Genomic DNA, 14,471 nt, shown 5'->3' on the forward strand with positions numbered 1-14,471 from the left:
CCCGTTCAAAAAGATAGGAGTGGCACTTGCATGCCTGAGAGGCGTTTCAAAGACAGCCACCAAGTGAAATAACTTGTCTTAAAGGGACTTTGGGTGCATCTCAATCAGCTCTCGAGCTCGTCAATCTCCCTTAAAATAGCTGACTCCCTTATCAGTGCCCTGACTACTGAACTAGTGAGCTGATCGAGACACACCCTATGATTTTTATCCCAGCATTTGTGGGAACTGCAAAATAATATAAACTAACAACACAACCCATCTTTCTGTTGTGATGTCCTAATTGGTTGCACACAACAGTAATGCATTTCCATTGAGATTCACATCTAATTTACTCTGATGAACCAATTCTTTTTAATAAATTGGTCAAAAACACTCAAAAATCTGTCTCAAACATATCAGTTATTGGTGAATCAGTCTAATGACTCACTGAATGAATCGATCAAATAACTGTAACTATGGTAACTTAAAGCTCATCGTGCACATTCTATGAGACTGACCTGGTTTGGGTGTAACAGTAGGAGTTTTCTCTTCTGGGGCGGGCGCTGCGTCTTCTCTGGGCGTTGTTGGTGCAGCTGAGTTGGTGGTGTCTGTGTCTGGGCTGGTGCTGATGTCCTGTACTTCACTATGGTCTATTTTCAGAGGATCTTGACGAGGAGGTTGAACACCCTCTTCATGCGCAGAGTCCATGATCTCTCCTAAAGAATCTACACATGCACATTTAAGATAACCATCATCACAATGACTCTCATGTGGTCTAATACAGGGATTCATTCAACTCGCACCGCTACTTGGTACCATCAAATCATGAAAAATCATTTGAAAAGAAAACCACAATCGGTTGCATCATACTACAAAACCACACAGACATTAAATAAACATGCATAACTAAATAGAATGAAATGGGTCTCGCTCGGGAAGCGACTGCAGTCGCAAGCAACTTCACTTCATAAACCCTAACAAAACTTGTCATACACAAACAAATCATGCACAGAAAACACACAATATGGAGAAAAAGACAAAAAGAGAAGAAAACTGAAATATGGGTGAGATAACGTGATGCCTGGATGACGGGAAGGGTGTCAGGTTAATGTCTGGTCTACAGCACAGAAAGCGCACCTGACAAAAACGACTGGGTTTTTCCTGCAGCTATAGCCACTGTCCTCTGAAGTATGGAAGAGAAGGGCTTTAGACGACCTTTGATATCTTCTAACAAACCTGGGATGGCAAACCGAATCAGACCAGACCACAAGACATAAGAAACAGACAGAGGCTATACCTGTAGAAAACACTGGCTTGGGGATACAACTCTTTATACACTGGCTCAAATTGGGCAACTGGGCAATATACTGAATCATATGTAACCAGATATGATTTGCTGCCAACGTAAAATTAAGTGACACTGTGAAAACATGAGCCATTTCAAAGGAGCGTTCAGCAGCAAAGACAGCGTTAAGAGTTGGTAAGATTGAATCCTTCAGTCAATTCAAACTGACAATTTCTCTGAACTGTTTTCAAACTGGTTCATTGATTTGTTTGTGCCATCACTCAGAAAGGTTCATGGAAGTTATGTTGCATTTTTCATATATTAAAATGTTTCAGTAAACATACTGCATGTATTGTTACAAAGCTGCATATACAGTAAATGAAAATTAAATTATGAATCCTCTATTGGAAAAATAAATCATCATTTCAAGCAATATCAGAGCTAATTCATAACTTAAGATAAACACTGAATGTCAGTAAAAGCTGTAATTTATTAGTCAGCTCAAGCTCAAAAGTAAATAATGTGGCCTCTTCAGTTTGTGGAAGGCATGCAAGTCACACATTTTATACTATTTTCTGTCAATGTTTGAAAGTAATAAAGAGCTTTTTCAAATTAGTCCATAAAACACAGACAAAACGATAGTACCAGCTTCATTAGACCTGTGTGTGGTTTATGATACTTCTTAATAAATGTTGGGCCTAAATAGCCAGCGGCTGCTGATATCCAGTAAACGGCGCTCACCTTCATGTCCCTCATCATGCCTCTCTACTGGCATCTCTCCTCTGGAGAGGAACCTGTTCACCTTCTTCAAGGTCTTTTTGTGAGTCTTCGACGGATGGAAGTTTAAAGCATGGCACCTTCATAAAACAAGTACAACAACATATTAAAATATGAAGAAAGTGAAAAGGACACATAACATATTTGGATTGTTGCATTGTTTTTTTAGCATTTCTAAGCTGTAATATATACAGTTAAAAATATAACTCAGTACTTAACATATTTAACTATAAGATATTAATTTTAATATACCACATATTTGGATCATTTACCTGATGGTGTACTGTGGGCAGCATGTCTTATTCATAGTAGGCTTGTAAACATATTTGCCACTTCTAGAAAAAAAAAATAAAAATAAATAGGAGAGATCATTTTAATTTAAATAGAATAAAATTAAAATTTAGGCATACACAAACCAATAATTAATGATTAATAAAAGCAGTTCATTTATGCAGGACTCACTACTAACTCTACATTAAAATTCACAGTTCTTCTTGTAATAAATTATCATTTATTAAAAATAAACATATATTTTATATATATGATAATTCATCAATTTGTTTCAATTAACCCTGGCATTGCACACTATAAAAATTGATGGCTCTATAACAAACTAATTTGTAAGTCTTTTTGAATAAAAGTGTCTGATAAATGAATCCTGTTCATGTGTAAAAGTGATTCCTGCTAAAACAATATGCAAGAAAACCTATTAATGTGGCATATGATTTAGAGTCAGAAGACGCAGTTCAGAGGTCAGATAATAAGATCCATCAGCACCTTCTCCAGCCTCTGTCGATGAGATCCTGGTAGTCCTGCACTGTCATAGTATGGGACCACATGCCTAGAGAGAGAACAACAGCATTTAGAACATACAACACAAACTTACAAGGATAAACCTCTTAAATAAAGACATGTACGATCACTTGAACTCTTAAGAAGCTGTGTGTGCATGCATGTATAATCACAGCAGGAGGGCATCTTATGCCGGTGTTATATCCATGTGTACTTTAGATATGAGACACAGTGAGCCTCAAATGGACCTCTCTGACACACTCTTCAGAAAGGGAAATGTTTCCTTTGACGTCATGGAGAATTAAGCTCCCACACAAGGACACGTACAGGACATCAGCCCTCAAAGCTTTGAGAATTCTCTCCATTTCTTGGCTGTGGGGTTAAGAGGTCTCTTTATCTAGATTGAGCTATAATGCATTTAATGCAAACACTGAGGAGATCTTAAGACACAGAATTTCAGATTAAAGAGAATCCTGTCACTACCTTGTGGAATAAAAACATAATTATTAAGACTACACAATACTGACAAGACATTTTATTAAAGATGCATATGAGTGACTGATAAAAATTAGTAACTTGTATACATGTCAATGTTAAATGGCAAAACCCATATAGAAAACAAGACGGTGGGCTGATATATACATGTGATATAGGCTAAAATAATTATGACACTTGAGACATGCATATATAAAAAATATCACAATAGGGTGCTTATTTGAAAACAGAAATGATTGATTTGGCAGATTTTGGAAAGAGCACAAAGGGGTGCTGCCAAGCAGAAATGGTCAGTGAACAATCAGTTAGATTTATTACTTTTTAAAATTGTGTTTGAAATCTACATATATGAAACCGATTTTGAGCATTTCAATGTTAGCAATCTATGATACCAGTACATAAAATTTACATAAATCATGCTTTTGTTAAGTTAAGGGAAGCGCTAGATTACAGCAAGCAAGTTATGGTAAAAAAATAAAAAAAAGGTAAAAGTTAAAAAAAAAAAAAAAAGTTAACAATAAGACTAAATATTGTTTGATGTACTGATATCATGCATTGCTACTGAAAGGCTTGGACTGTTATTTTATATACAGAGATTCTGAACAGGATTTTTAAGTGGGATTTTTAAACTGAATAAATAGACAGTCTTTATATTTTGCACCTTTTTAACTTTTTTTATTTGATTTTAATCTATTTTAATTTTGTGATCCATTTTAGAGGTGGTTTAAGGTATAGAACGCTTCATTAAAGAATATTCTAAAAAAAAAAAAATTAGAAAAGAAATAAAGGAAGAGAACTGCTTTCGATAAACTAATCTGCTAAATGCACAAAATGTAAATGTAAAATTAACAAGAAAAACGAATTACATTAAAAATACTTCCAGAATCCAAGCCAGGAAAAAGCAGGTGCTCACTTTCGAGCTCTACAGGCCAGAACAATAGTTCTCAGAGCAAAAACAAACAGACGATTTAATAGAACAGAACACGACACAATCCAGAAAGACCCATGAAGTGACATCAGTCTGATCACCACAACAAAAGAGGTTTGTTTTTACCTGACTTATCGTACATTAATCTAGCTGACAAAAGGCACCTATTTTTCACAACACAATAGCCCCTGATTCGGTTTGAGGCTGATAAACAAGCCAGCAACAAGCCCTAAAAAGATTAAAAATGTGAGTTATCACATTCACACACTACATGATCTCCTCATGAAAAAATTAAAATCATCACTGGCAAACAGTTCAGTTCAGACCCAAACCGCACCACACAACAGTTAGTCTGTGCCCTGAAAAGACAGACACAAACCACATCCTGTGCTAGTTAACCTGCAGTCTGATTTATTACCATACTGCTAAAACACACCATTTGAATACTCTACTCATATAATAAAGAAAAATAACTAAAAGAAAACGAGTTTTCCTATTAAAACACTCATAAACAGGGCTTGACAGTGCAAGCATTTCACTGGTGTTTGCAACTAAAAATAGAAGTGCATGAACCCTAAAATATGTGTGCAAATTTTTTTTTACATCATTGTGGGACCCTAAAATGTAACAATAATAATAATTATTATTATCATCATTCATAAAGTGTCTTCATTAGCATTTTAAGATTAATAAAGATAAAGATTTATATGAATATTATTAAACTTCAAAAGATGATGATGATGATGATTTCATTAAATACATAAATGTGCTGCATGTTTAAAAGCGAAGGCTCATGCTTTCAAAAAGTTCACATTTTCTCTGCCTCATCTTTTTTGAATAAAAAGCCAGCAACACTAAAGCATTTGCATTTCAAAATAAGAGTCCCGGTTGTATTTCAAGGTTGTTAATAATTAAAATTTGCACATTATTCATTAAGGATTTTTTTCTGGTTAATATTATTTTGGTTCCAAAATAAACTGTATCTAGTATTTAATGAACTAAAAATTCTAATAAATTAAATGTCTTTCATTGCACTCCTAATTTTGCAACTTAGAAGCATGTGTCTGACAAAGGATTCAGGTTGTGTGTGATCTCTGGGTTAAGCATTAGCCCAGTGTAATGCAATCTCATTGCAGAAATTTGATCAGAGAGTGATAAAGTTAAAAGTTTAGAGGGGTCCTATTATGCTCTTTTACAAAGTCTTGATTTTGTTTTGGGGGTGTACTAGAACAGGCTCTCGGTTGTTCAAAAAATAGATTATTTTTCACATATTTTACATTATTACAACACCTCTCTCCCCAGTCTGGCATGAACGACTCGAATAGTTCCTGTATCAAATGAAGGCCCGCCTTCTGAAATACGAAATGTGCTGTGATTGGTTAGCTGCGCCAGTCTGTGTTGTGATTGGCTCCACTTGGCGCCTGGTCGGCAAAATTTCATGCCCCTTTAAGAAAGCCGCGGCCGCCTGCTGCCAGCTTCATTTTAAATTTTGCATCAAAATCAATTTGAGTGCGATTTAAACCCGGCTCATTGTAATCCCTCTAAACTCATCTGTCTTGGGAAAGCTAGCGTGTCTCCAACATAGTGATAACACTCGTTGCCTTCTCTAGTGCAGCTCAACCAGGTCTTGTCCCATTCGTCGATCTTTGTGATATCACAAATCCCGGAAAATATGCACTGTAGTCCAAAGGAGTTGTTCGTTGTAGTTTTTGAAAAGTTAAATAAAATATCTTCTTTTGAATTGGACTTTGAGCTTTTTAACTGTGCAGATATTTTTTATGCTCATGCAGAAACATAACAAAAAAACAAAATTCTAAAAAAAAAAACAGAAAAAGAGATACAATTAAAAACAAGTCATTCACTTCTGCATAGTTATGCCAGTCCTTAAGTCATCCAGAACCAGCTTTTCCTGCATTTCCACTAGACTGCTGATTATGGTAACTTTTCAGTATACTTTACAAGAAAAATTATGCACAGCTTTACCACAACTGTAAAAGTGCAGCCCAAATAAAAGAGAAAGCTGTATTGTTCAAAAAGTCAAGGTGAAACCAAAATTGACCCCATTCACCATCTCAGACTTATTATTCATGATACATTAGTGCACATTACTCAAAAAAGACTAAGAAGATGAACGTGCATCAATGAATGCACCACTGCAAAGTCTAAAATAATGCATTGACTTAGACTTATTGTGAATGATGCACTGGTTCACATTACTCAAAAAAAAGTCTTCATATTGTTTTTATTAGCCTGTTCCACCTCTAAAACTGCAACATACAGCTTTATTCTGGTATGTGACACCCAGTTTTGTCAAATACATTTGCAATGAATAAATTAGAGTCCTGTCCAACATTATTTCTCATTGAATATCCCGTTTCAATGGGAAATGCATCAAATGTTGATGCTGACTTTAAAAGGTTCAAGTACTTGCTTTCACTTTCTAATACTTTGGCAATCAATTCAACTATTCTCCCTCATGGGAGGATTGAAATGGCGGCCACTCAGTTAAAGACAGAGCCCCCAAAGATGTGAAGAGTCACTGAGACAATCACCATTATGCTGGTCACTAAAATAATCAATGCAAGTTGCTTAGGACCCCTGCCAAACTAAAGTAATCAAACGCCTCTGAACGGTCCCATCATGATGGCTTCCAGCCACATCAGGATTAGCATCAGAGGCACGCTTCCTTCTTCCGGTCTTCCACATTATGTGGCATGGAGCAGATTACCAGGATCAGATTATCTCCAGCACATTCATTCACAGACAAGCTTCATTTCAATGGGAATTATCTGGTGGCTGCAGCAAAAAACAAACTGAGAGTACATAAAACCACTTATTTCTGTGACTATCCTAGACCATCAAACTTGGAATTCCCTGGACCATTTTTCACTATCATGGGATTAGGAACTACGAAAACTGGTACATCTGGCACATCACGTTCTAAAATTGACCAGATCTCTGTTTAAACTGTAAGCTGTGGTAACTCTACAGTACAGGGGTTTTCAAACTGCAAGGAAAATGTGGAAAATGTAAAGGCAAATAAAAAATAATAAGTAATACTTTAATGAATAAAAATTGTAAAAAGTTTTTTTAATTATTAATGATAAAAACGTAAAATAAATATGTAAACAAATATATAAATACAGTACTATAAAAGCCCTATAATGAGTAGAAAATACAACTTAATACACTAATTAGTTGGAATTAATAGGATATTAATTAATAGGATAATTACGTAAACAAATATATAAATACAGTATTATAAAAGCCCTATAATGAGTAGAAAATACAACTTAATACACTAATTAGTTGGAATTAATAGGATATTAATTAATAGGATAATTGTATTTGGGGGTCTGTGCCATCTAAAAGATTGTAAATGCATTATTTCATAAACTCATTTAAACCTGTATTTGATTGTCTAAATTGTATAAAATAAGCACTTTATTATAAGGATAAATACACAGCTCCTGTAGTGATGTGGGCTGTTAAACCCACTGCAAAAGAAGGGCACATGAATCACTGGTCCAGACAGGGGTGAACAAACATGACCAGGCCTCTGCTATTCCTCCACATCAAGAAATCGTTTATATCTTCTATGTTTAAAAAAATAAATAAATAAATAAAATACTCCTTTAAATTTGCAAGCTGTCACATTTCAGTGAGAGGAAACGTTTATAGACAGCACAGACCATGAGACCACCATGCTGTTTAGAATGGATTACACAGTGAAGTACTATAAGCAACACATTTGTTACTATGTAACCAATACTTTTATATCATTAAGCGTCTCAACATTTGACAAATCACGCGCACCGATTCACGAAACCGCTGAAGGCTAGTCAAAACACCGGCTTCCCTGAACAGTTCCGTCAAGTCACTGAATATTTAACACCAGCCACCGGTAACAGATTAATATCCACTCACCGTGTGAGAAATTGCCGTTTTCGTGTTTACAGTAACCGCAGCGGTGGCCGCCATCTCCCCCGAAATACTCCACTATACTGTACGATCCACCCGCTGCCATTTCCACGCTCTCTCAGCTGCGACAAGAACCCTACTTCGTGAATATTAATTACGCTGCGTAACGCTCGCCCAGTGAGCTTCTCTGATTGGTCTGACTTGCTGAAACCCCGCCCATAATAGGTGGGCGTCAGCGCCGTTTAAACACTCCCATAGGCTTTCAGTGTGAACTGAGGAATGCGGAAGTAAAGCGTGTGACGCGTGTAACACAGTAGGAAGTAAAGTTGCCAAACATTTATTTTTAGGTAAATTTGATTTCAGTAATAATAACTGCATTAACCAGGTGATTAGATCTCTTTTTGATTTTAATATCCTCCATCTAAATTTGTTTGCGTTAATATGTTTCCTTCATTTGAATGGGAACATTTTTGGGGAGTTCTTTGTCATTATTGTGTTAAAAAATAAAAACAAAGCAGTGTCTTTTAAAATTGCTCACAGAATGTATCTTGTGAAAGAAACATTAGAGCATTTTTTTTTATTATTATTGTCCTGTTGATCTTTGTTTTGGTCTGAGATGTCACAATTTCTAAGTGTTAAAATGAACTGCATCCGTCTTAAATTTATCATCTGTTTCACTTAATTCAAATAAACCATCAAACTAAATTGAGTAACTCAAATTAGGAATTTTTTTATATTCATCAAACTAAATTTAGCAACTAAAATTTAATTATAAACAGAGCATCAGTTGACCTCTTGGAAATCTGTCCAGTAGTGGTACTTTATGAAGCACGTTATAGTTAATGTTTATCGATAGATAATAGATCGTTATACTATAATTGCAGTTAGATGACATGATTAACACCTTAATAGCGACCATAACCAGATAGTTGTTGTCATAATTTAGTCTTTCTGCAATCTTTCTCTCCCTGTAGGAGGTTGAATGAGTTTCAGTGAAGACTGCCCATTCAAGGAATAGGTAAATACTTTTATAAATATGTGATTATGTAAGGCAGAGGTCTCAAACTCAATTCCTGGAGGGCCACAGCTCTGCAGAGTTTAGCTCCAAGCAGCTCCAACTCACACCTGCTTGGAAATTTCTAGTAATCCTGAAGACCTTGATTGGCTGGATCAGGTGTGTATGATTAGGGTTGGAGCTAAACTGTGCAGAGCTGTGGCCCTCCAGTAATTGAGTTTGAGACCACTGATGTAAGGTAAATACTTTTATAAACATGCAGCATCATCAGTGACATTGGGATGATTTACAACCCATTTACGCGAGGCTGGGAGCAGGTTTTTGTGTATCAACTAACATTTGTAAATAACGAACACTTTCATGAATCCCAAAATTTTCGTCAGAACAGCTTTAAGAACGAGTGTTCGTGTTTCATGAATGAGGCCCAAGGTGTTTGGTCACATTTGACTGCCAAGGACCATGAGAACATATTAATGCTCTCCAGAATAAAACTGTAAACCGTAGTCATCGACGCACAATCAATGCACGTTATGTGTTAATAATTACTAGAAATTACTGCTGTCTGTCCCATTTAAACCCATTCAGACAGACTGAGAGCTCCATGAGCCACGTGACCGCGTGGCGGCGAGATCAAAGCATGTTGCAACTCCGTTTTACATGACCTGGTCCTGGAAGCACTGATTTACTGTACATTTCCTGTTGTGGTCCTGTAAAAACCCACTAAAAAAAAACAACAAACCATTGTAAAAGCCCTCTAAAAAACAACAACAAACCATTTATGATTCAAAAGACCCATTTTAAAAATAGTGTTATATTATGTTATAATTATTTACATACTTGGAATCTTATATTTATTGGTATTTATTATAATATTATTTTGCACTTATTTAGTTTTGTGTATAATACTTTGGCGATAATGTACGTAAACAAAGTCAGCCCAATAAAGTACTTTATTTTATATTAATAATATTAGATTATATTAGATTATTATTTTTTGTATAATTTTAGCTATAGTTGTGCGTAACAACCACCACCAGGTGGCAAAGTCGTTTAAAAGAACGAAAGTGGCCGAACAATTCCGAGAAAATCCGACTAAAACCGAACACCAACCGAACGTGCGCAAATGGAATTCGAAAGCGGAGCCGAGTGTGTCCGAAAGAATCCGAAGAGGGCCGAACTTGGACGACGCCCCAGCTAGGAAACAGTTCGTGTGTTGCCTATCAACCGCTCATACACCGGCCCGACCCACCACAGCCATGCTAGGGCTTGTTGAGTATCAGTGTCGTACAGATGAGACACTAACTGAATGATGGACTGATCTTCGGCATTTTGTTTTTCCCAACACTATTAAATCGTTCTGAGGACACACTAAACTGGAATTCGGAGACTGTCACGGTTATTTGGGGATTACAGAAGTAGCTAGCCGAAAGCTACGTTGGCTTTGACCACCGCGGCCAGGTGAGTTATCTTAACTTGTAACATCTAAACTAACTAGTTTAAGCGTTGTTAGTCTGATCATTGTGTTGGACTAGTTTAAGTACCAACAATTTAAACAGGTTGGTGAGAAACCACCTAACTTACCCTGAACGCTAACAGTTCGGCTAGGGCGCATTCTGTAACGTTAGCTAACTAAGAATTTAACTTTATTCACAAGTATTTCTAAAGATGTATCAGTACACAATAACCTGTTATATATCTTTAATAATGACTAAATATAATAGTCTCACAGCCAGGCTGTAGCTCGCAGGGTTATTTTGATGTTGGTTGCGTGAGTTGATTAGCCTCATCTTACTTAGCTACAGCTGTTTTTCTGAAAGTCTAGTAAATGTTGATGGTGTCTGCTGTGGTTATTATTGAGTTCGATGTATTTGAGGTGATATGTGGCATAACTAATCTGTCAATCCTCACCAGCATCATGACAGATTATGGTGGACTCAACCGACATATATTCTGATTATAATGTCACTAGAGCTTTATAAAGATATCTAAACCAAATGTTACTTAATGTTCTTTTATGTTGAATTTGAGCTTCTAGATTTTTAAATGCATTGTCTGCGAATATGTAACTGTGTTAAACAGTTTAAAGCCGGGGGTTTCAAACTGGGGTCTGCAAGAAAATGTAAATAAATAAATAATACAAATCAACTAAATCAATCAATCAGTAAATAAATGTGATAAGATAAAACATTTACTTTTTTTTAAATAAATAATGGATTTAACAGTATAGCAATATTATACTAAGTAGAATAATATGAGTAATAGAAACTAAATATTTTCTAAGTAATGTCTGACACCAATTTATCATTTTAATTTTCAGTATAAATATTTCAATATATATAAACGTATAGCTGCATTTTAGATTTTAAGATGAAGTAATTAATCATGGCGTCTACACGATGGAAAACCCCTGGTCTACTTTTAAGTGTATATAAAATGATTAAAGATTACCAGTGTATGGATCACAAGAAAATATGATTTCAGTCTTTCTACTTACGTTTAATTCAATGTTACTTGTCGTTTCTTCATAAATAATTGTGAATTTTACTCTTCTAGCAATTTCTAAGTGAAAACTGTTTCACTAACTTTTCAATGTAGAGAGATCAAGCAAGCATGATGTGGTGTAGTTATGTGAGGGATAATGTTGTGTTGTTTATTGTGTTTTGCATACTAATTAGTTACTTTGACTTTTTAATCTATGGTAGCGTTCATGTTTCAGAAGAAAACACTTTTAACGTGTAGACATCTACATGTTGTGTGTGTGTGTGTGTCTTGGGTTAAATAAGTTTTTTATTGGTATTTCAGACTTTGTGATATGTTAAAACTTTACAAAACTTTAATTCTGCCAAGTTTGTTTATCCTGTGTCAAATCACTTAGTTTCTGTTGTAGCAGCAGAAGGTTGCTCAATGTTTTCTTCTGCAGATCTATGATCCTTGCGTTTGGCCTCCGGCACGGCTTAGATCAATGAAAATCAATATATTGAGCTCATTGGTGTCTTGAGCTCAGTGATGGCTTCTAGAAATTGGATACAGATTTAAAACCATTTCAGTGCATTTGAAAAGGATAAAGGCTTCACTCCAAGTTTAATATTGCCTCTGGAGTCAGAATGCATTTATGCTTTGAGCTTGGCTGGAGTTTATGAAACTGAGGAGAAGTGTTGGGTATAGTTACTTTGGAAAGTAGTTAGTTAGGTTACAACGTTACCATAAATTAAAAGTAATCAGTTATGATACGGCGTTACCTATTCATAAAACAAACGCGTTAGAGTACTCATGCGTTACCAAAAATTAAAAGCCGTTTGCACCGGCTCACACATGACAGACACAGCCCCCGGTCCCTTTAAATGCACCTAGAAGTCGTGACTCCCGACAATGAATAACGTCAGTCATCCGACTAAATTAACACTGCAGGATAACAATAACAGGAAAGACAGTCAGCAATAGGCTATTCCACATGGCGTTTTATTTATTTATTATCACAGAAAATATTTATTAATCAAAATTCGCACCTACCCAGCCCGGGTAGCCTAGGCTACTGTATATTATGAGCACCACAAGATAACTCCTGATTTTTCTTTAACTTTAAATAATGCAGTTATAAGAGTACAAGTATGCTTACTTGTAAACACAACCTTAAACAGGCTTGCAGATTTAAATCCATTTAGAAATGATGAACAACCACACACAAAAATATAAAACAAAAAAAAACATCCCCCTCAAAAAAAAATATTTTTTTAAAAAATATGAAGAATAATTTTCGGCCGACAAAAGAATCTCACCAACAACGCAGAGTGTGCATTTTACCGTTATGTTCTTTTCTTTTTCGTTGACAAATTGAAAATAATGTGCGTACTTCCATAAACCAAACGCTGTCCTCTCTGCCATCTTGCCGATAGTTCGAAAAAAAAAAAACACACACACACACACAGCGTCAGGCGCAGGGCACAGACGTATCACAGCCATTGACTTTACGATCACAAAGCTTCGGCTCCGCTGATACATCAGCAGGTGGCACAGTAGACCTAGGCCTACTGTCTGACAAAAAGCAGGCTGCAGTCGGGATTTTCCTTTCCTTAAAATAACGGATTACTTTTTTTTAAAAAATAACGAAGTTACTGATTACTTACGCACGAAACTAACGCGTTAAGTTACACATTTCAGGAAAAAAAAGTAATTAGAGTACTCTAACGCGTTACTTTGTTGACCATAACTATAAATACAATCCCAAAGATATAGTTCTAAAAATATAAATAAAAATCAAGAATCTGAAGGCCTGTTCACACCAAGGACGATAACTATAAAGATAATGCTAAAGATATAGTTCTAAAAATCATTCTCAGTATTAAAGAGTAACAGAGTCCACACCACAGCTATAACGATGTTGTGGTGTGAACAGGCCTTTACTCGGCAAGGCAACAACTGCTCCTGGGACTCACCATATGTTACATTTGTCTCACGAGAATGTACAGTTTGCATGGTAGCAAAAAAGATTTAAATGTACTGCCTCAGACTTTAGTTTGCTTTATTAGTAGTCAATGGGAGTTACTGATATCGAGAGCCCGGGGTGAAAGACTGACTGTGATCTATTTGCTGACTCAAAATGAACACTTATTTATGTTAGCTTTGAATTCACTACATTTCAGAAGCATAAATGATTGTCATTTTAGCAGTAATAGACTGTAAAATGTTGTGGTAAAAAACCTGTCAGATAAATAAAATAACATAAATAAAAAAAAATAAAACAAAATTAAAATAAAATACTGTCAAACATCCAATCAGTCATCTTATAACACTTCACCTTTGATGCTTTCATGCGTCATTTGCTTTCTCTTTACCACCTGTGTTTTTATGGTGTTTGAAAGTATTATAAAGGTACAAAACAGATTATAGTACTTTGGTTTATTAACATGATATCAGTCATCTGTCATTGAGAGTTGTTTACCTAATTTGGTGTTCCCGGTCAAAAATGACCAGTCTTTGAAACTGCTTGTAAATCTCTCATTCTTCTATATTATGACCAGATCTTGGATTCAGTTGTTTTGTCAATTTAGTTTTCTTTGGATTAGCACAGGTTGTATTTCTCTGAGGAGCTGATCGGTCGTAGGCCTACAGTTATGCCTACAATCAATCAGTTACTAAGAGAAACACATCATCTGTCCTGTGCTAAACGAAAGAAAACAAGTTGCTAAAAAGATGTAATCCAAGATTCACTCATAACATAAAGGAGCATGACATAAAAAACAAAAAACAACACAATCATAATACCAGTCATTATCCACAAA

General features: G+C 35.6%; 2 protein-coding genes across 8 annotated transcripts in view; one reads left to right on the forward strand and one right to left on the reverse strand.

Moving 5' to 3' along the window:
- Positions 1–8,334, reverse strand: part of LOC109094551 (arginyl-tRNA--protein transferase 1-like) — a 76,102-nt gene extending 67,768 nt beyond the window's left edge. For 6 of the 7 annotated variants that reach the window (XM_042769502.1, XM_042769500.1, XM_042769499.1 and 3 more), the window contains exons 1-6: positions 8,184–8,334; positions 2,819–2,882; positions 2,314–2,376; positions 2,006–2,121; positions 1,117–1,215; positions 498–704 (exon numbers count right to left, since the gene is read on the reverse strand). In XM_042769502.1, the coding sequence (XP_042625436.1) occupies positions 498–704; positions 1,117–1,215; positions 2,006–2,121; positions 2,314–2,376; positions 2,819–2,882; positions 8,184–8,283 (649 nt within the window). In that variant the 5' untranslated portion in view covers positions 8,284–8,334. The remainder of the gene's footprint in view (positions 1–497; positions 705–1,116; positions 1,216–2,005; positions 2,122–2,313; positions 2,377–2,818; positions 2,883–8,183) is intronic. The other variant, XM_042769501.1, reaches the window with a different exon arrangement.
- Positions 8,335–10,326: 1,992 nt separating this feature from the next.
- The window catches only part of tmem63ba (transmembrane protein 63Ba), a 28,218-nt gene continuing 24,073 nt past the window's right edge, over positions 10,327–14,471 (forward strand). Inside the window, 1 exon segment of the mRNA XM_042769506.1 lies at positions 10,327–10,650. The gene's annotated coding sequence lies outside the window, so the exon portion shown is untranslated.

This window comes from Cyprinus carpio, chromosome A13 (assembly GCF_018340385.1).
Source record: "Cyprinus carpio isolate SPL01 chromosome A13, ASM1834038v1, whole genome shotgun sequence".
NCBI lineage: Eukaryota > Metazoa > Chordata > Actinopteri > Cypriniformes > Cyprinidae > Cyprinus > Cyprinus carpio.